Source organism: Bombus fervidus, chromosome 16 (genome assembly GCF_041682495.2).
Source record: "Bombus fervidus isolate BK054 chromosome 16, iyBomFerv1, whole genome shotgun sequence".
Classification (NCBI taxonomy): Eukaryota; Metazoa; Arthropoda; class Insecta; order Hymenoptera; family Apidae; genus Bombus; species Bombus fervidus.
In genome coordinates, this window is record NC_091532.1 from 7,533,816 (window position 1) to 7,556,053 (window position 22,238).

At 39.7% G+C, this 22,238-nt stretch overlaps 1 protein-coding gene across 9 annotated transcripts in view; it reads left to right on the forward strand.

Annotated features, from left to right (window-relative positions):
* Window positions 1-21,838, forward strand: part of LOC139995443 (agrin) — a 385,320-nt gene extending 363,482 nt beyond the window's left edge. For 7 of the 9 annotated variants that reach the window (XM_072018917.1, XM_072018918.1, XM_072018919.1 and 4 more), the window contains 18 exons: window positions 4,647-4,773; window positions 4,940-5,170; window positions 5,553-5,849; window positions 6,259-6,408; window positions 6,552-6,812; window positions 6,968-7,114; window positions 7,401-7,637; window positions 12,293-12,487; window positions 13,124-13,297; window positions 13,829-14,168; window positions 14,381-14,608; window positions 14,692-15,296; window positions 15,438-15,849; window positions 15,921-16,174; window positions 16,263-16,356; window positions 16,567-16,674; window positions 17,107-17,281; window positions 17,468-21,838. In XM_072018917.1, coding sequence (XP_071875018.1) covers window positions 4,647-4,773; window positions 4,940-5,170; window positions 5,553-5,849; window positions 6,259-6,408; window positions 6,552-6,812; window positions 6,968-7,114; window positions 7,401-7,637; window positions 12,293-12,487; window positions 13,124-13,297; window positions 13,829-14,168; window positions 14,381-14,608; window positions 14,692-15,296; window positions 15,438-15,849; window positions 15,921-16,174; window positions 16,263-16,356; window positions 16,567-16,674; window positions 17,107-17,281; window positions 17,468-17,725 — 4,293 coding nt within the window. In that variant the 3' untranslated portion in view covers window positions 17,726-21,838. The remainder of the gene's footprint in view (window positions 1-4,646; window positions 4,774-4,939; window positions 5,171-5,552; window positions 5,850-6,258; window positions 6,409-6,551; window positions 6,813-6,967; window positions 7,115-7,400; window positions 7,638-12,292; window positions 12,488-13,123; window positions 13,298-13,828; window positions 14,169-14,380; window positions 14,609-14,691; window positions 15,297-15,437; window positions 15,850-15,920; window positions 16,175-16,262; window positions 16,357-16,566; window positions 16,675-17,106; window positions 17,282-17,467) is intronic. The other 2 variants (XM_072018915.1, XM_072018916.1) reach the window with 2 other exon arrangements.
* The last annotated feature ends 400 nt before the right edge of the window (window positions 21,839-22,238 follow it).

Consider the following 22,238-nt stretch of genomic DNA (forward strand, 5'->3'; position numbering starts at 1 on the left):
TATTATTGTATTATTAAAGTCGTTAGTCGAGAAAGGAAAATCTCTGTTAATAGTGGTTTTAAAAATAATAGATCGGAACAAATCGGAGCGAAAAATATGATTTGATAGAAAAAATTGCCACTCGATCAAATTTTTACAAGCTATTTCCATCAATTATTTAAATTAAAATGTATAACTATTTGTTTTGGATGATGAAGTTATAACAGAACAAATACATAGGTGATTGATGAAATACGATGGAATCAAATTAAAACATAATTCTTCGAAGAGAATGCTGCTCGCGCGCGGAGTCTACTTAACATTTACGTTAAAACGCGAGCAAATTAATCCCTAAATCGTATTGAAGTAATTGAGTTAATCCTTATCAAAGTGAATCGGAACGCAACGTTAGAAGCTCGGTCAGCCGATTTCAATTTTCCGACGCGAAAATCCGTTCCTGAAATCATAATTTTTATTCCGTTTCCCGGTTGCCATCTTCGTCCCTTTAATGAAATAGGGATGAAGCTACAATGCCGCTTGAAAAGAATATCAAATCTCTAAGAATTCTAATCGAAAGCTAAAGGATGGTTCTCAAAATAATTTCGCCTGAAGCACCGCACAGTTCATGGTGAATTACATTTCCTATAAAAATTTACTAAACTAGGTACGTAATTCTCCATCAAAAGAAGTATAAGTAAATTGTGAAAGAAAATCTTCGCTTCAAAGTCGAACAACAGCGAATGCCGTTATCTAAATGACTGCTCATACTGCGACATAGAAAGTGATTATTTCACATAACAGTGTTTATTCATCATTTTATTCTTTCCCTTTCTAAACATCTTATATTTCATGGTATAAAATACCTTTAAAAGAATACAGCAACCGCGAGCTACGTATTTATGATATTCGCTATCTATCGACTTTTATTATAGTATATTGTACTATAGCATTATTGTGCTGGTATATATAATTTATCAATTATTGTGCTAATTTATCAAATTTACGAATCGGAAAGATAAGAAATTTCGCTTATCGTCGTCGAAGCATCGATCCACGAAATCAACGTATATGTAGTAATTATGTAGAAAAGAAAATCCTATCAACGATGGTCTGAGATATCGAGTGATGGTCGTTAAACATAATAAACCATCGAACGTGTCGATCTGCCGGCTTTTACGTGCTTACCACCATTCGTAGTGTTAAGCCTCGCTAGTTAGCGCGGCTTAAGTAAAATATTCATACCATGATGGATGTGGTGTCGAGTATATATACAGTGCAGAGCCAGAATACGCTGGTCGTGCACGATATTTCGTATTTCCGCTATGTTACTCGATGTTACGCGACCGTGTAATGAACCGTTCGTTTCACCGATACCGACCCACCTTGCCAAATCGACTAACGCGCACGCCATTTTCATTAAAGCCTTTCTATCAATTTTCCTCTCCATTCCCTGTGATTTCATTGCCTTGCCGTTTCTAATTTCGTCAGTCTAGCTTTTCAGGTGTACATTCGTGGATGATTCATTAGCATCGAACGATTTTGATCGTTCAAACGATAATATCGGAAATGAATCGAAGCTTTTTTGTACTTTCAACTTCTCTACCTTTAACTTTAAGAGAGCGATGCTCGCTCTTGTTTTATCAGGCTACTTTCTATCAGGTTGGTTACCCAAAGTGTTTCCTCAGAAGGTTCATAAAAATTACCATATATCGCACGCTCCTTTTTCAATTTTTCCTCGTTTTCTCTTATTATATTTCTCGTATAATCCCGATATTCGTGAATACAAGCTCTGCCTCATGTATTCGCATATTCTACTATCCTAATCCCTCTATCATTTATTCCCCCAAATTTATCGACACCTCGCCGTAATACCACATTGCGGCAAATTCGTCGCTTCCCTCGATCGTTCCATACGAAACGTTCCCATATCCGGCTCGTAACAATCAATCTTTCTGGGAATCGAGGCCAGGCGCACCGTGTTGATTCCCCTCGAAATCCCGAGCGCAGTCTGGAAACGAATACGTGCACCGAGGAGGTAGAAGTAAAAAAAAATAAAAAGAAGGAAAAGGAATGCGACTTTATCGCGGGTAATCCGCGGCGGTTTCCCCGGAAGATCACCCCGAGCAACATTTCCCGGAGCAGAAATATTCGTTGGGAATGGAGAGCACGTCACGGATCCCTGAGATAGTGTTCGCTGGCAAGGAAAGGCTTCTCTCCTTCGATCCAAGCTGGGACACACGGTGGATCGGAAATTCACGGATTCGTGAAACGTCCTGCTGACAAAACCACGAACAATTCCGAGCTCGCTCTCTCTTGCATGTACGGCGCGGATGTTCCTGGTCGTTCGAGTAACTGCCGCGGGCGCATGCTTCTTTTTCCAAAAAGGAATCGAAAAGGTGGTCGAACCCCGTAGAGGCGATAGCCATCCGTGCTGGGCCCCGGAGCTATTCGAAATTCAACGACGTCCGCGTTAGAACACACTTATGGCCGATCAGCCATCACCTGGAACGACCTCAAACCACAGAACCTAGATACTATCGTCTCGTAAAGTTGTCACGAGATACACGTTTAGCCATCAATCTTTCTCTTCGAGTATTTCAGGAATACCACTGGATCTATTTGAAGTTGATTTGTACGATTGGTTGCTATAATATTGAAGCGTGGGTTAGAAAAGTTGATGGAGTAGTTATGGACAATGGAACCTGCAGGATCTTACTGATAGATTCTTGAGAATGTTTTTATTCGATTTTGTACGTTGTATTGTATATTTCTCGATATAAAGTACATTAAACACAGCGAAATTTGACTACATTTTTAAAATAAGAAATATTTAATTTAATGATTCGTGACATTGATTTACATGAAATAAAATTAGTCCATTTTTCTATTCATTTGATTTAATCTTTTGGCACTCTATACGGGAGTAATTTAATTCCTTTCAAACGCAGATACTTAATTATTTGAAAATGAGAGAGAAAGAGACAGAGAGCGAAATTATAATATTCAATTTATCGAGCATCTTAAATTTCCTATCGATTGAAATTACTTATATTTCCATAATAAAGGAAGAGATAAAAGACAACGCGAATGGTTGTGAATTGATTGAGGTGCATCAGCATACTTTTTAGTACAGGATCAGCGAGCGTTCCTTCGTTTTAAACGTGAAATCACATCTTCCTCGCATGGATACACAATGTTGCCACGAATTTGACGCGTCAGCGTTCCACGGGAATAGAAACGAAAGGACTTTGGAGGAAAGATGGGATGAAAAGGACTGAATCAGTGGCACGATGAAAGAGATGAGGGTTAGAGGCATTGTTTGAACTGCAAACGAGGAATATCGGCACGTCCCAGTCACGTTCTTAGAGCCCCACGAATCCCCCATAATTGTCTCGTAAATTACAATAAGAAGGAGGCAAGGTGCGTATCAACTTGTCGCGGAAACTAATTAAAACGTATCGACCGACTGCGGATATTCTCCCCGAGGAGTCTCGTCGTTATATCTTTACCCTTCATCGTGGAAATAGAACTGCGATATTTATTAATCCGCTGAGTGGATTAAAGGAGAAAAGAACTCAACGGAAAAAGAATCGGACGACAAAGCTTTCGTTCGTCACATAATTGCTTTTTTAAGTCAATTATCCTGTTTACTACGGACATGCTTCTTTGAAATTCAATATCAAAAATATAATGATACAAAGTAAATTGTTCCAATAGAACACAGATTTGTCTTTAATCTTCTATACTTTGGTTAAACGTTGCTTAAAGCATTAATTAGCTGTCGTTGTTGCCGCAAAAAATACTCTCCGCTGAAATATTAGTTTTCTCGATTATAATTTCTCAATTATATTCTGTCATTCTTTTATATCGGTTAAGGTATCAAGCACGAACATACAGTTAGTCGCAAAAATACTCGTGGCATGTTAAAAATTGCCTGTGTAACCGAATACTTTTGCCATTATCTGTATTTCCTTGGGCCATACTTGATCATGTTTCACCGTGATTTTCATTTAGTCTACAAATATTTTATTGCGTGCACAGCATATTCATGATCGCGCTTCCATTCGGGAATAACTCGCACGTAAAAACGCAGGAGGAACGCTGAAAAAACGCAAGAGAAATGAGGAAGCGGTAGAGGGCAAGTCACGTTGGCCGACAACGCGTGTAATAAGCAAACAACAACGTGGCTGGATACCGCAACCAGGCTAATTAAGTTTCGCTCTTTCGCGTATTATTTCTCATCCCTGTACGCCACCCATCCCCCAACATCGTGACGCCAACGTATGTTAGAACACCGGCCCGACTGCGCCTTAGCCGCGTGCAACAAGTGCGAAACGCGTGCTGCCTCGCGTTTTTCTGCTATTTTTTCTCACGAACCCACCCATCTACGTAAATATCGCGAGAAGATGTTATATATAATACATTGGGTTTGGTAAAGCACAAAAAATGTATCTTCAGAAAACTGAAAATCTCACTCTCCTGGTTCTAAAACACATAGAGAAAGTGACGATAGTTGTGTGGTTATATTGGGCTGAGAACACTTTGCTCCTCGCTAAAAAATTCACAAATATGATATGCTAGAAAGTATATAGTATGTACGTAGTATCGTAGGTAGTAACTAAACATTTTGTTGCATAATAATAATAAATCTTCTATGTCAATTTCAGACGAAAGAACCCGCACAGGAGAAAATTTGCGGCTCCAATGGTATAACTTACGCCAACGAATGCTCTTTGAAGATGGCCTCTTGCACTTCTCAAACTGACATCGCTATTAGTTACGTAGGCGACTGTGGTAAGTTCTTTAGATACTTTCATATTTTGTATCATCGTCAACGTCGCGTAAAATTTATTGGATAGCAGTCAATCGATGGTATAAAAAGAACATTCAATTTATTCGCTGAGTAAAGTATTCAAGCAGGATTATCGGGAAGGTATAAGGAGAAGATAAACGTTTTCAGAGCTTTGCGCAAGAATAGAGTGCGATCATGGAGCTCATTGCATGGCTGGCGTCTGTGTGTGCCCTGAAGAGTGTCCTGAGAGTACTGGAGAACCAGTGTGCGGCAGCGATGCCAAGACATACCCGTCGGAGTGTGAATTGCAAAAGGCTGCCTGTGGAAGGGATCCTAAATTGCCGGTCTTGCACGTGATATTCTACGGCGATTGCGGTGAACGATTCGTTGCAGCACTCAGTAAGCTATCTGATCCTTTCCATAATCTAAGCGTGCTTTTCTTTCAAATTCGAAAAGAAACTTTCAATCTTTTAAAATAAAAATTAATTTGCTATAATAAATAATCGTTGGGCGATCGGTACTTGGATAATTGGAGTCTCTACGAATATAAAGTGTAGAATCTCTCGAGAATGCAAAATGTCTTAATCGATCGGTAATAGTGCAAAGTCTTGTTTCAATAACGCGATAGACGCAACTTCTCGTACATCACTCGTTGCCATCTTGACGATATTAATTGCGCTAGCTTAAGGACACCGCTCTAACAAAACTAACCATCCAACGACAATCTTGTATAACAGCTTTTACTACTCTAACCATGCCTTAACCGCTACGCTTCTAATAGCCACGATGTCGACGCCTGCGGTGGTTCGATTGGCCACCACCGCGGTTGACGTGACCAGCACTCAGGTACGCGAAGCATGCAAGAACATTAACTGCGATTTCGAGGCTACTTGCGAGCTGGGCCCGGACGATTATCCCAGGTGCAGCTGCAAATTCGACTGCGCCTCGATTTCCCAAGAAAATATGCGCCCTGTTTGCGGCAGCGATCTAAGGACCTATTCGTCCCTCTGTGCCATGAAAATGGAGGCCTGCCAGAGGCAGCAAGAGCTAAGACCTAGACCTCTCGATCTTTGCCAAGGTTCGCAGCAGCTTCCGCTAACTTCACTCGATCCGCTGTATAATTGCCTCGATTTTCGATTCGATTAGCCATTCCATTGCTTGTTCCTCCGCTTTGCCTCCTAACTTTTAAATTAACTTTTGAATTAGTTTATTTTCAGAATATTTTCAGACTTTTATTTGTCTGCTATATCCGCGACGCTTTCTTCAAAAGAAAATATAATTACAATTTTAATTACATTTAAATTACAACATCTTAGTGTGTTATTTACGATATAATTTTGCTCCCTTCCTTTGTATAATTGTAAGTATGAATAACTTTCTAATTACTTTTAATTTTCTCCGTCGCTAACTGTCTTAATTGTAATTTATCATTTCTTTATTATACAGTTTCATAAACGAACATAATTCAGACGAAACTTTTAATCCAGGTATGGAAGTGAAACCTTGTAACGGTGATCCTCCATTGGTGGATGCCGATGGGAAAGAGTACGATTGCGGTAATGGTCCAGAACGACGAGATTGCCCGAGTAACAGTTATTGCCATCAGACCACGCGACTAGCTCGATGCTGCAGAAAAGGTCAGTTCTTTCGATGGAAATTTTAGTTTTAGGAAATTCTTTCAAACATATTTCGCATGTTATTACTAATATCTTGCGATTTGCTATGAATAAAAAAAACATCGTACTAAAGAGAAGGTCAACGTAAATTATCGATTATCTAGCTCAAGGAACCCAAGTCGTAAAGTGCTCAGACTCCTGGCACGGCTGCTGTCCGGATGGCAAAACGGCTGCACGCGGGCCCAATGGCGCAGGTTGTCCGAGTTTATGCAACTGCAACAGGTTAGGCAGTGTTTCTGACACCTGCAATCCAGAAACCGGACAATGCGAATGCAAACCAGGTGTAGGCGGTCTGAAATGCGATAGATGTATGCCCGGTTATTGGGGTTTGCCTAAAATCAGTGAGGGACATCAAGGATGTATACGTAAGGATGACTGGCATTCTGTTTAACAATTTAGACGAAGAGATTATTGCTTTATATCTGGAATTTAATGGGCGATGATATATTTCAATATGAAATTTAGTTTATCTATTGAATTAATATTAATCGGCACGTCAAATTTCCTTTGAATGATCCAGCATGCGGCTGCTCGCTCTTTGGTTCCGTTAGAGAAGACTGCGAACAAATGACAGGTCGCTGCGTTTGCAAACCGGATATCCAGGGCCAGAAATGTACCATTTGCACCGACCACAACAAGATATTAACACCTACAGGGTGCTACTCAGGTATCACGCGAAAGGAAACTTCGATAGAATATAGTATAATTCAAATCTCAACCAATTTGCTTCCATCGACGCCTAAAATTGAATATACAGTAGAAAAATGATCGTCCTGGTATAATACCAAGTGATTTAAATCCTAAACAAATTTCCTTTGATATAAAATCAAATTTACAACGATATAGCGTCAGGTGTTATATAGACTCTGTGTAACTCTGTATAAACTGAACTAATATTCCAACCGAATAACATCCATTGATCGATTTAACGGATTCGTTTTGTTTGGTTGCAGCCGATACGATACCGCCGATCCCGACGTCTTGCAACGAGTTGGAATGCTATTCCGGCGGGCAGTGTTCGGAAATCGGTGGACCGCACTGCGTTTGTCCGTCGTCCTGTCCATCGGACATACCGTCCGTGCCGGTTTGCGGTAGTGACGGACAGACATACGACAACGAGTGTGAGCTCAGGCTGTACGCTTGTCGCCATCAAGCGGACGTGGTCACACAGGCCTTCGGCCACTGCAGAGGTGGGTTCACTGAACATACGCCGTACAGGCCGCCTTATATTCTGCATTACTAAACTAATTAACCACTGGGAGCACTTTTCACACGTTGGATCAGCTGTCGAACAGGACTCGCTCCTGTCTATAAAACGCAAATTTATTCTCTAGAGATTAATCGGTCTTGATAGCTGGTGAATGGCGTAGTACAATAAAAAATAGATCATCAACGTGTTTGTTAATTTTGTAGTGAATTTTCAGAATGTTTTGTTTATATACGAAGGCCATAGAGGAAAACATGATAAGTCGTATCTTTTATGAAACATCCAGAAATCAACAGAAATAGACTTATCATATTTCTTCCGTGTGTTCGATTATAGTTTACGAATAAGGAATACGATACATATATCTGTTTGTAAAAATTAGGTGACGAGCAGCGAATATATAATATTTAAGAAGTTAACGATAGACGAGAAGAGAGGGATTGCTTAAAGCACGAGATATTGTCGTAACGATTTCGAGGGTTCACGAATTTTAGAATAACTTAATTAGGAACAAGTGTTATCTAGAAGCTGGAGCTTGAAGTAGGGAATTTAATGATATATTTATCAACGTATGGGAGATGCAATCTCGCACAGCCTGATTAAAATTAGGACTAACATCTAACCTGTTCCTTTGTATCCATTACGTGATAATAAACTTATCAAGTTTCTACTAACATGTATACATATATGTTTATAACCCCTTTACACCCGAAACGCTTGCCCACACTACTTTGCTTGCTTTCTTCTTGCTAACGTTCTATGATTAACGTTACACCATGATCTTTTTCTTTAAAAGAATAAACAATCGGTCGATAAACGATTAACTTAACAAGAAAGAAAGCAAAGTAAGTCAATTTACAATTAATTTAATAGCATATTTACCGTATTTGTTTCATTAATTGGAATTTCTATTCTTTTCTATCGATTTATCCACCTTTCTCTTTTTCTAAACCGAGTTCGTGGAATTGAAAGGTAGAAAAGATTGAACAGGATACGTATCGCGGAATTTCCTTTATCCCAAGAGTACGCTATCTCACTCGTAGGTAAATTCTGGGAAAGTTGGTGACGTTAACTCGCGAAACTAAGCGCCAAAGGTGGATTTAACTAAATCACCGTTGACTTGGAAGCGAAGTCCCGTCTTAAGTGGTCCCTGTGAGCTATGCCCGGCCGGAACTTAACATCGAAACCTTAAGAAACGGTAACGAAACGCCTTGCCCAGGCCGTTAAGCACAACTCCGCTATCAAAATGAATTAGTCCGTGACAGATCTGGAGTCTTTCGAAAGTTCAAACGAATGCAGTATCGACCGCTGTTTGATACCACTGTCCCCACATAAATTTAGCCGTCGGAGATTCGGTCGATATCGTGCTCAATAGACGGTCGCGATAAATCTATCGAAGAAAAAATTCTCTTTGCATCTCGTTCCAATGAATTCCAGCGAGTTCACGTGGACCAGGTAATCAGGACAAGGGTTTCAATACCTGGCTTTTCGAACTCCTCGAACTAGCTCGCTATCTACTTTATTTTCTATTCGTTTCAATTGCTATATCTGTTATTATAAATGGGAAAACTTACTTAGCGTAACTTAAGTGTAGCGTGTAACTCATGCATTCGCAATTGAAAATGAAAAAAAAAAAGAAAAATGAAATTTAGCACGTTCAAAGAAAGAAACCTTTGAGGTGGTTTATTATACGTGTTGGTTTATTAAAGAGACGAGTGATAAAATTGTAATAGTCAGTGTATATTAAAATCGCTTTAAATACAAGTACAGAAATAGTGTATACCGGTCGTTATGGTCGCTCGTTCAATGCTACTGTTCGACTCTACGCTCGCTATTCGACTGTATGACTCGCTATAAAGATTCGCTATACTGGCTGTCCTAGAGAGCACGTTCGTCTATCTGTATCGACCGGTGTTGTTATAAAAAGTTCGAATGTAACTCCGGTTGACGATTGCAAATAACGGCGATAATATTTTGTCCGGAGTTCGTTTACTTTTGAACCTACCAAACCAAAATAACGTTAACACTCCAAGGCACAACAATATGAGCCTCTCCCGATTCGAATCTTTCGTTGACTCATGTGCCGCTACACCTTTAAAAATATGAGTTTATAAAAATAATATAAAAATTATTTTAAATTATCACGCACTGCCTCGTTATAATATCCTCGGATGAAAAGTTATAATCGTTTATTACAATATAATATTATTATTATTAATACAAAAGCATAATCGATAAATCCACATTAACAATTCCTGGATATTTACCATAAAATCATCGAATTGTAAATATAGTAGAATATAAGAGCTCTTGGAAATTCAGCTATAGTCGATAGACTCGTCGAACCAAGCAACGAGTCTTAACCAAAAAGAAGACGGAGAGAAGCCTCTCCATCTGTCGCTCCAGAGTATTCCACATTCACTGACAAAGTTCGCGGAGTGAAACGTCGAAATCTATTAAAGTCTCCTCCTGGTTCCGTAACCTCTCACCCCTTATTTTCGATTGCTCAGCCCCGCCCCCCCCAAAGCCCCGCCTTAGCAACGTTACCCTGGTCCTCCCTTGTCGCTGAAAGTCAATCTCTTAAAAAGTTCTTCTTTCTCGGGACTCACTCTACGGAGTCAAACATAAATCAGATTACTTTGAGCAGGTGAACCATCCTCTTTCCTCTTGCAGCCTCTCCGCCACTGTTGTCGTGTTTTATACCGAAAGGACGCAGCTTCCTCTCTGCATAGTAGAAGGCTACTATTTTTTCATCACGTTTTCTCCTCTTCCCCTGTACGTGACGTACAACAATTTCCGCGAGCGAAATATCGCATGGAACCGCACGCGGTCGACGCCACTTTCAACCCCGTAAATATTGTATGCCGCAATTTCTTCGACGTTCCTCGCGTGATCTCTTTTCCGTGTTGAGGATACGCGACTACTGAAAGAAGAATGGATATCCCGCTTACGTGGACATTTTGACGTGACGTGAAGTTTGATTAAGGGATAGGGTGCGTTTGATTGATGTGACGCACGAAAAAGAAAGGGGCGAGACTATTAATTGTTTGGTTCGACTGGAATGAACGAAGCTAAATTGGAGTATCATTATTTTGGGAGATCATTGAGAGAGTCGAAGAAGCATCTTGTTCGAATCGAGTGTTTGTCTGCCCGTTGATCTACTATCCTATCATTTATTTTGTACTCGGTTTAACCATTCTGTCAATCTCCTCCAATTTTAAGAAGAGAATTCACCGAATTGTTCCTCGCATGCGAAGGGAACTTTATCTTACGCACTTCATCGTCGTACTTCGTGTCAAAAATAATCCGAATTAAAAAGAAAATATTATTTCGATTAGCGGCGATAGCGAGAGAGTCGAAAGATGGGTAGAAAATATTTGTACCAGTCAATATTGACATCGTCGTCTCGAAATTCAATTACGTATCGCGAGCACGTTTGTCTTCATATATACATAAGTATTTAATATGTGCATACATACATATAACACATACATAAGTATTGAATTCATGCATGAGTGAAACTTGTTTCCACCGAAAGCAGAAAACCGTTAACGATTCATGAAAAAGGAGAATAAAATGTAAAACCAAGAAATAGCTGCGTGACATCATTCACATCCGTCCGTTCCACTTCACCTATTTGAACTCTCAACTTCATCAAAATTCCACGCTTTCAGCAGATAAATACGTAGCTAATCCTACTCCAGTTCTTCGGTACTCTTTGTAAAATAAACAGGGAGGGAATGAAATAATGGAACAGGGAAACGGTAACGTCGATAAAGCCAGCCCCTCCGATGAAAAGGCCAATCGTCGATGTGGATCGAGAAAGAAATTCTCTCGGTTCGTAAATGTCAACTCGTATTTGCCGTCAGATTCTCTTCTCCGCCAATCAACGAACTCTTAAATTGGCTAAATCCATTCCTCGCGTCCCTTTCAACCCCTTCTCCATCCATTTCTACACACCAATTTCCCAAGCAGAAAATATTTTCATCGGAGACCGAATGCGAGAAAAATTTCGTTGTCGGTTTGTCCCGCAGTCGATAAAAGCGTTGATTATATCGAGAGGAATATGCGACGATCGGCACAGCGGCAGGAGGCAAGGGGTAAACATATAAAAACCGAGAGAGGAAAAAATAATGGAAAGAGTGGAGGACAGTGAAAGTCGTCAATGTGAAATAATAGGAAGCAACGCTGCAATTGGAAAGTAATTAAAATCCCATTAAGCTATCTTCGGTTTCTCATGCCAACTCGGACTTCCTACTTTCGATAGAATATGCTATCCGATTTTTATCATTTCAAAAATTCACGATGCGCTTCCGCTACTTTGTTCGAGACTGAAAGTTCCCCTTTATTCGTACAATGACGGTATTAAGTGGTTCGCTGTAGGAAATGTTTGTCAATATGCTACGTGCGTTATATAATACACCTTTTAAATGATCAAATGTGCTTCCAAATATTTATTTTAAAAGAAATTATTTATATATAACAATTACAATAATTACAAAATATAACAATTCGTTGCTCGTCCAAAACGCGTTTATTTTTGAGCGCCGTTTTACTCTGAAATCGTAACCTTGTCTTTCCGTCGCATCACCTAAAACGAACAGTGGTAGAACTGTGGAACGTTCGTAAAATTTTCAGACGATCCCATGGTGAATACGGACTTCCCCGTTAAAAGGTATACAGCAGTGCAATATACCCAACCAGCAGCCGCCATTTCTCCGTTATCGAAATCTACCAGGCATCTGTTGGTGCCGGAACCGGATCCTCGCTATTATTACACCCACAGGGCGCATCAAGAAACCATCACGATCGACAGGGACAATTTAAAGCACGGTAAAAATCGAGCCCAATTCCATTCTACGCCCGTCCGTGTCGATATTTCATCCCAAAGTTACACGCGACGACTACGAAATGCAATCTTACGCGCTATCTTTCATTTTGTTTTAAGACATCTACGTGTCCGTCCTTTAAATTCCATTCTATTAAACCACCGTAATCTACTTATCTACAAACATTTCGACGCGATAACGAAATATCAATATCCCGGGAAAATTAAAGTCAAATTTAATCAAACGAATTTCCGCCCGCCACTTTCAGTATTCAGTGATACACGTAGTACCAGAGCCAAATGCATTTCGTCCTAAGTTTCTGTAACCGGTGCTACGTAATTATCGTCGTCGCGATAACGTTCACAGTGTGACGTAATTAATAGTTTGAAATAGCGTTGAATAAATACTACGAATTAATATGTTTGTGCTCTTGTGCACGCGCTAGTTTGCCTATGTGTATATGTCTGTATGTGTGCGCTTCGAAACGTGCATTCCTAAATCCGCTTGACGGTTAATTCTGAATCAGCTCGACGTTGGTAATCGGATCGATGTCGTGCAGAACGAAGACCGTACGAGAAATGTCTTTTTTCTCTAGACTCAATGCACAGACGTCGATTTATCCGTTAATTCTGCTTTTCAGGAGTGGCGGCGGCGTATAGACCAACCCCAGCGACGATTCGCGTGGTCACCGCGTTGCTCGGCGACCTCTGTACCGACGACAAGGATTGCACCATTCCTAACAGCGAATGCTCCAATGGAGGTTGCATTTGCTCGGAAGGATACGCGGAAACCAGCGACAGACAGGAATGTTTTGGTAATTGATTCGATCTTATCTACTCTGGTTGTTCTTGCAGATTTCTCCTGTTTATTCGAGCGATGGTTTTGCATTTTTCTCTTTTAATGTGAATAAGTTAATAGCAGTGTGAAGTAGTAAATGGTAGAGATAAAATACGAAGAATATCGATAAGAATTTTAAAAACTCTCATAATGGCCATATTACTTCATAAGTAGATCTCCCAAAATATACGTCTTTCTTTTGCAAAAAGTACTTATCCTTTAAAGCAAAATACAATCCCACAAATTCTACGTGTCGCGCATTCCAGGCAGAGTTACGGAAGAAATTATATTATAGAATAACATTAATTTTCTTATTACAAAGGAACAAAGACCATTTGCATTACGTTCTTTCGGCTTCTAAGAGCAAAGTATCGTCGTTCAAACAAGGTGTAAGTGAAAGAGAAGGAAATAGATACAGAAAGGGGCTCTCTTTGATCGAATCTTCCAACGTTGTTTGCGCCGTGTAAAGATCAAGAAAAGAATGTAAGAGAAACTGACCCTTTTCCAGCTAATTACGTGCCTGTTACACCGACCGAAGAATTTCGTGCCTGCTTGTCGTATCCGTGTCACGCAACATCAACGTGCATCGATCTGCCGAGCGCAACGTTCGTTTGCATCTGTCGTCCAAATTACACCGGTCTATTATGCGACGAGGAGATCAACAAAAGGGATTACGAGGTGCCGTCGTTCGACGGCAAGAGCTACGTCAGGATGAACAGATTGAAGGCTTACCACAAGTTCAGCGTCGAGGTTGAGTTCAAGACGTACGCTGACAACGGGATTATACTTTACAACCAACAGAAGAGCGACGGCACCGGGGATTTCGTCTCGTTAGCCATCGTCGACGGGTCTGTAGTTGTTATCTCCTGAATTAGTATCATTCACGTGAATATAGTTACGTTGGTGTATTGATAATGCCTTGTTGGTTTATTTGGGAAAGATTCTTATCTTCTAGACACGATTGTTTCAATATACGACATTATATATCAAGCTAATGAATTATAGCTTAAAATGTTCGCACTTTCTTGTATATTATTTAGGATTTAATTTATTTTTACAGACACGTACAGTTTCGATACAATTTAGGGAATGGCCCTGTAGTTCTTTCCTCGCCTGAAAGGATTACTATGAAAACGTTTCATCGAGTTGCCGCGAAAAGATATCACAAGGACGGCGTTTTAATTTTCAACGATGGGGAAGATGTTGCTGGTCAAAGTCAAGGAATGTTGAAGTCGCTCGATCTCAACCAAGATACGTTCGTCGGGAACATGCCTACCAATTATTCTAAGTAATTTTTCCCTCGCAATTACTCGTCCATTCCTCGCATTTCATCAAGAAATTTAATAACGCGAAAGCTTGTTATCTGCGCAGGGTTTACGACAATATCGGTACCAACCATGGGTTCCTCGGTTGCATACGAAAATTGAAGATCAATCGAAACTTCGTCGACCTTCATGTGGGTCGCGATAAAGAGATCTTGGAAACTTATCGCGTTAAAGAGTGCGGAGAGAACGCGTGTGCCAATCTGCCTTGCCAAAACGGCGCAACATGTCAGCCGATCTTCGAGGAAGATCTCTGCAACGGTCGCGAGTGCAGAAGAATTCAGAAACGAGGAAAAGGTAGAAACAAGAATGGCATGAACATCGTGAGATGCAAGGGATCGCACTGCATCTCGATCGATCAACGCAGATCGAAGAAAAACGCGAAGAAACGTTGCGCGGCGCCCAAGTGCGATTACGATTACGACATCGATTACGAGACGAGCTTCGAACATGGCAATTACGCAGTGGAGAAATACGATCCGCCTGATTATAGATGCATCTGTCCACCTCAGTTTACTGGTAGAAATTGCGAAGAGTCTTTAGATCCTTGTATAGGCGAACCCTGTCAGCATGGAGCCACGTGTGATATTCTTCCTCAAGGTGGTTACGTTTGCAAGTGTCCACCTGGCAGGACTGGAGAACACTGTGAAATCCGTGAGTAAAAATTCGTTTGATATGTATTCATTGACAAGGTACATTGTATCGATTCGTTAAAGTTAATAACGTTTGTGTTTACATTACCTAACAACTCATCGAATAATTTATTGAATAACTTCGTCGTTTAATTAATTCTAGTCGATGCTGAGTTAACAGAGCTGTTGATACCCGAAATGTCCGGGGACGGTTTCTTGGAACTCCCATGCTTGGAAGGTGTAGCGAAAGCGTTCTCCATCGAACTATGGTTTCTCACGCATGCCAACGACGGTTTGCTACTTTACAATGGCCAGTTGAACAACGGACGTGGTGATTTCATTAGCCTGAACTTGGTCCAGGGCAAACTGGAGTTTAGATTCAATCTTGGAAGTGGTATCGCCAATATTACCTCTCCAGACCCTGTTACGCTCGACACGTGGCATTGTGTTCGAATCAGCAGATTAGGCAGAGAAGGAGTTCTTCAATTAGACGACGGAACTGTTGCCAGAGGACTGTCCGGAAGTCCGTTAACGGAACTGAATCTCGAAATGCCTCTTTACGTTGGCGGCGTTAAGTGAGTTTTTAAATATGTTTCGTTCGAACGAAGAACTTTAGATAGAAAATATATATTTCTTTAAATGGTAGACATTGGCGAGAAGTTCATCGACTCGCTGGAGCCTGGACTGGATTGGTAGGCGCGGTACAAAGGCTGATGGTGAATGGAAAAACGTACCAAAATTTAGCTGTCAACGTTACTCAACATAACACGGAAATCTATGATGGTCTACCATGTCCTAACAACGAGAACCCTTGTCACAATGGTGGAGTATGTTTGCCTCTGTTAAACAGTTATCTGTGCAAATGTGCGAACGGTTACAATGGTCTCCACTGCGAATTTTGTAAGTAATGTTCGCCACATCTTATTAAAAATGAAGTGTAAAATTTAGTAAACACAAAGAAATGTTTGTTTCTTTCTTAATTTGCTAGTCATGGGCTACGATGTATCCACGGAATTATCCGAAAGGCCAGTGCGTTTCAAGGGCGACAATTTCTTGCAATTTAAACACCGAAATGGAAGAAGGTAAATCGAATCGATCAACGATCGAGCCAGTAAACGTTTTCTAAAAGTTCTATCGCATACTCCTAAGTCACTGCATCTACACCTCTTAAGGTACTAATCCGAATTAGGAGCACCAAGTTAGGTTGTTCAATAACGTTAGTAACGGTAGACTAATTAGATCCTTCTTCAATCAAAGTATCACTAACCTTTTGATTGTGTAACACCGACTAGTACTAACTCAACTAATACTACCCTCGGCGAGTACTTTGAGGAGTCCTACTCCGACTACGACTTGGAGGAGGATGTCGACTACGATTACGACAGTTACGATTACACGGAGTAAGTTTCTAGGAAGAATAGCTGTGGTGTACTCGTTTGAGGGAGAGACCTTTATTATCTGTGCCTATGTATCGCCGTGTCTGCTAACCTGTTTATTCGATAATAGAGAATGCTAATATCATGCCCTTCAAACCTAATCAGAGAAACTTTCATTATTAATCATGCTCAAAAACAATTTGCTAAAAATTGCATAAAATAAAAGCAAAATGCTAATAATTGTTGATATACTTTAGATAATCTTATATTTTAAAAGAGCTTTAACTTTCAGAACCATACCATGAAACATAGGGTTACTAGGGTTGATATTGTATGATTTTTATTTATTTTATAGCAATGCTTGCTTGTATGTATTATGTCTTTGTCCTATGGCACTGTAGCTCGATATTTAAGACTAAGCACACCAAGCACGCACTAAAGAAAACGATATTGTAGACGCAAGGGTCAGCAGTCGAATAAATTTGAGCTGAGACTGAGAACAACGCATCCGGATGGCTTGATTGCCTGGGTTGGAAGAGGCAAAATCGAACATCTTATTTTATCGTTACACGGCGGCCAAGTTCTTCTTACGTACAAGAGCAAGAGCGAGCAGATATCTTTGAGGAGCAGGGTTTGTATTAATGTTTTATTAATTATGCATCGTATTATGAAATTTATCGATAATGCTCAGCGTCATCGATCAATTAGAACTAAATTAAATAATTAATTACTGGGTCTAAACCAATCGATAATATTTCTAGTTTATTATCAATTATTAAATTAATTGAAATCTTTTATCGATTGTTCTTATATGCAGGAACGGGTGGACGATGGTGTTTTCCATCATATCAGGGCATCGAGAAGACGAAGAACGTCGATGATACAGATCGACGATTTCACTCCAGTGAAAGTATCCACAGAGACCACCCTGTTAACGACAAACGGCAAGCTGTTCGTCGGTGGAAAACCCGGCCATCGAGGCATCAAAGGCTGCGTGTCAGACTTCGTAGTGGATAAACGACGTCTTCAGTTGAACAGGCGGAAGATCGAGTACTGTCACGACAACGATGTATGATAACGAATCCCGGAAACGACGATTGTCAACGTGATATCGCCTTTGGCCACGCTTGTCGACTTGACGACGCTTTTGTCTTCGACGAGTTAGCATCTGCCTAAAAACGGACAAAGACGAACGCGAAGGAAATCGTTGGTGGTGTTCGTTTCTGGGGGAAACGGAGGGGACGAGACACGAGGTCTGAACGATTCCAATGAAAACGAAGAAAAAGAAAGCGAGATGGCGGAAAGGAACTGGGCTTGTAACCGACAAGGAGACACGTGATTCCTGCCAAAGCTGTACGAGAGAATACCATGAAAAGGGACCCGCCAATCGTACTACAACAATGATAAATGGCGGATCCAATAACAATAGCAAGCTAACTCGTATATTTATTTTTCGTTCGGGATAGTATAGGGAAACAGAGTCCCGTTTGTCGTTCGTTTGCCACAACGAATGATCGGACGGTAAAGAAGAGGCATGAATAGAAGGAGCATCTCTCGTGTTAAATGCTGAACGTTCTCATCTAAGGACAATAATATATTTTTAAGGTGACGAGATTAAATATACATATGAATAAATATATGTATGTATAAAATTTAACGCGTATACGTATAAATTTGGAGCTATGGGAAAGAAATGCTTGTAAAGCATCGAGTTGAAGTTGAGTGGTAAGAACAATGGGATGGGGGGATTTCCGGGGTCAAAAATACAGAGACGGGCGTGAAAGGGATGAAACTCATCGATATTCGTTTAGACGTTACTCTGTAAGTTAAATATATCGAAGCACCTATAAATGTTTTACGATGCCAAGACTGATTAATGGGGGAAAGAGAGAACGAAAGAGGAAGAGTCGAGAGAGTTAAAATAAATGACAAAAAAAAATAGTTAAAACAGAAAAAAACAGAAAAAACAAAGCGATAAATCGGTGTTATGTTTGAGTGTTTCGGTAGAGAGATTTAAATGATCGTGCATTATCAGAATATAGAAGAATGTATTTTAAAGGACTTGTTGATTTACGCCAGTAGAGAAAAACGATAAAAAAGAAAAGAAGAAAAAGATGAACGAACAAGATACATACACACACATACACACACGCGCGTACACGTAACACAGGTAACATACATAAATAAGAATTATACGAACAGATACGCCGTACAACGTTGTTTCTAGGCAAGCAAAGCTTTTTACAAATGCGCAAAGGAATAGATATATATATATATTATATTACTATGATTATATTATATATATAAATATACATATTATACATATGACACTATATGCAGATTACATTCCATTTAATGGACACAGGTACCATGATGAATGTGTATCGTCGATCGGTCACGATCATCGATGTATCGTTACATTTTGACCCGGTACTAAAGAATGCATCGAGCTTGCCTCGAAGACACTCCATTTCCGTTCGACAATCTCCAACACACTTGCACGAGATAGTTTCGCAATCGATCCTAAAATGCTTACGAGCGTGACCACAGGTTTCTTCTTCATATACAGGGTTCACGGAAACGCACGGTCTACCGTGATCGATTATATTGTAAATGGGCTAGAATCGAGGAAAATAGAAGAATCGAAGACATGTATGCATTAAATAACCGAGAACGAAGTCGAATCGTTTCCATCGAATTGAGTTTCTTCGACGAATCGAAAGAAACTCGAAAAGAAGGTGTCTAGAATGTGGAAACGAAGATCGTGAATTTATACTCGAGATTTACAATTCTGATTGATTCTATAAAACACGGAAAACGATTCGGCGTCTGAAAACGATGCGAAAATAATAATAATATTATTAATTATATGGTAATGTATCGCTTGTGTGTAATCGAATGATCAACGAGAAGGAGTGTCTGAATGAAAGCTGACGTATGATTGAAGAAAGAAAAGTAGATACTGTGCCGGGATATACTACTTGTAAATATGATTAACATGTGCTGATCTACGAGTTGATTATCGTTTTACTATCGTGTACTAAAGCTCGCGTAAGCGTGCGCACCTGCATAAGTCGGACCTAAGAGAAAATCGTCAGAACGACCTAATTATAATCGTAATGATTCATCGAATAAGCCTTTTACGACGAAGTTTTTCTTCCTTTTTGTTTAAATTTCTTTTCTTCCGTCGCTCGTGGAAACGAAACAATGTCTGCGTCAACGTGTTCTTCCCCTGCTCGTCAATCCTGTTAACGATCGCGACAAAACGTCGAAAACAGCCTAAGTTCTAATCGTTAATAGCGACTGCCGATCTTCGGTCGCAGAAAGAGACGTTATCGAAGATTTTTCAACTCGCCTCGTCGAATATTTCCAGCGTCGCTCGATTTATCGAACGAACAGAAGTTTCATTTTTTAATACGAAAACGAAACGAACTAATTAGTACGGCTGCCAGTTCGCGATACTGGACGTCATTAATGAAAAAATATCGTAACTTTTAAGGTTGTTTTTTGTGCGCACCGATTAAATACGTAATTTATAGAATCTTAGCGCCAAACACAATACATATCTTTGACGTGCATGAGTTCATACACATATATTTGTAAAATCCACCAAGTGGAGTCGATATTCTTATCGACATGTAAATAATGACCATACATTGTCTGGAAATGTTCGACGTTAACTATGTTGTAAGTAATGTGATTCTATGAAGGAAACGAGCGTCGATCGACCAAACTATTGCGTAATTATCCAAAAGAAGCGCGTGAATATTTTCGTCACCGCTGTTATGACGAATCTTCTAATGGTTTTTACACGTATCTTTTCTATTATGTTCTTTCGTTCGAAAGATGCACACTTATACAATTTTTATAATGTAACGTTTCAAAGCAATCATATCTTTTTCATATCTGTCGATCTATAACGGTCGGTGTGCGAAGAAAATTCTGAAAGGAAAGCGTTCGTTCTCGAATAATTAAGCCTTGACTATATAAAAATTGTTCCTCGTTAGAGAATTCGGATTGATCGCGAGCAATATTGTCACATATCCTCCCTCTTAAAATGTGATCCTTTGTATTCTTCCAATGAATATCGCTGTTCAACATATCGAAACGAATTTGTGGCCAGTAATGCGTCTCCTGGAAGAACAAGAGAAAAGAAGAATGTTTTATTGTAACGAAAATAGAAAGAAGATCTGCTTCGATCGTCGACGTTGCTTTCGCGAATATACTGCGTTTTATATATATACATATATATCTATATAAAAAAAAAAGAGGAAGTTAGATTCGAAACGTATTATAATTATATTTCTATCGAATGTATTTGAATTTGTAATCGTTAAGGAAGAAATTCGTAGGTTTCGGTTATATATGTAAGTTAATTATTAAATTTCGACTGTAATAATTTTTTGCTACATCGAAGGGGTTGCTACTTTGTGAAAACATACATTGAAGAACAACAATGGAAGAGATAGGGAAATATTCTAAAATTTTTATGTTAGTATTGCGTAAACTGTGTTCTCATTGTCGATCGCAATTGTTAAACCGCCATATCTCTTTCTTTTTTTTGCGGTACATTGTCATTGGATCGTCAATGTGTCCGACATTTACGTGCGTGTTATCGTAAAAACTACGGTGTATAATGCGTAATCGACGGAACGGTACAAAATAAAACAACAAAGATGTCATCTGACTTACTTTACGAAATCGTTCGACGAAAAAGAAGTTTCACGATGCTGGTATGATTCAAAGAACGGGAGCGTATACAAGGAGCGAGGAAAAATTTCAATCCATGCCTGAGAATTACTGCCAACCTAGATAGAGATCACAGGATCGATGTTTTTGCCTCTAAAGCTTCCCCGTCCCTAAGAAAATTATCGACTCGTGAGTCACAAAATTTTATAAAACGAGAGAAATCGATTGTCCCTATGAAACACGTAAGAGAGACACAAAATGATTTGTCGAGATTTCCGAATGTGCGTGCAACATCGTTCAGTGTCGTTTATTTCTCACGGAGACTAACATCTATCGCGGCAGGGCGATCGTCTGAATTAGTTTTTTTACTTTGATACCGTCTTTACTGCGACCATTCGCCGTTTGCTGACCTAAAGTATTTGTGAGCTACACTGTATAACAAAAAGTACGCGTTGTAAAGTGACTGTATATACAAAAATAAATTATGCGATTATCTTGAGCGTCGTGTTTTTCTATCCTCTACTCACTTTGTTTTATTGGTAGATTTACATTTTTTCATATTTAATACGTAAGAATCTTCACTTCAGTTATTAATTTATTATAAAAATTCCATCGAATAATTTTTCATTAATTAAGAATATTTTAACAGACACTAATCAGGCTAATACTTGCAGTCAAACGAAATTATCCAGGGGATTAAACTATCGCTACAGAATACATCGGCGGCTAATGATATTCAGTCGTCAGACTCTGTGATTCTCCTATTCCACTTAAACTCCTTCTACACCTGGATCCTCGACTCTAAAGTTGCCAAGATATTGTAGATGACATTAACTTGCAGTAGCACGATCGCACAATTTTGGGGATGTAGCTGGTGTGATCAATTTCAAGTTTATTAG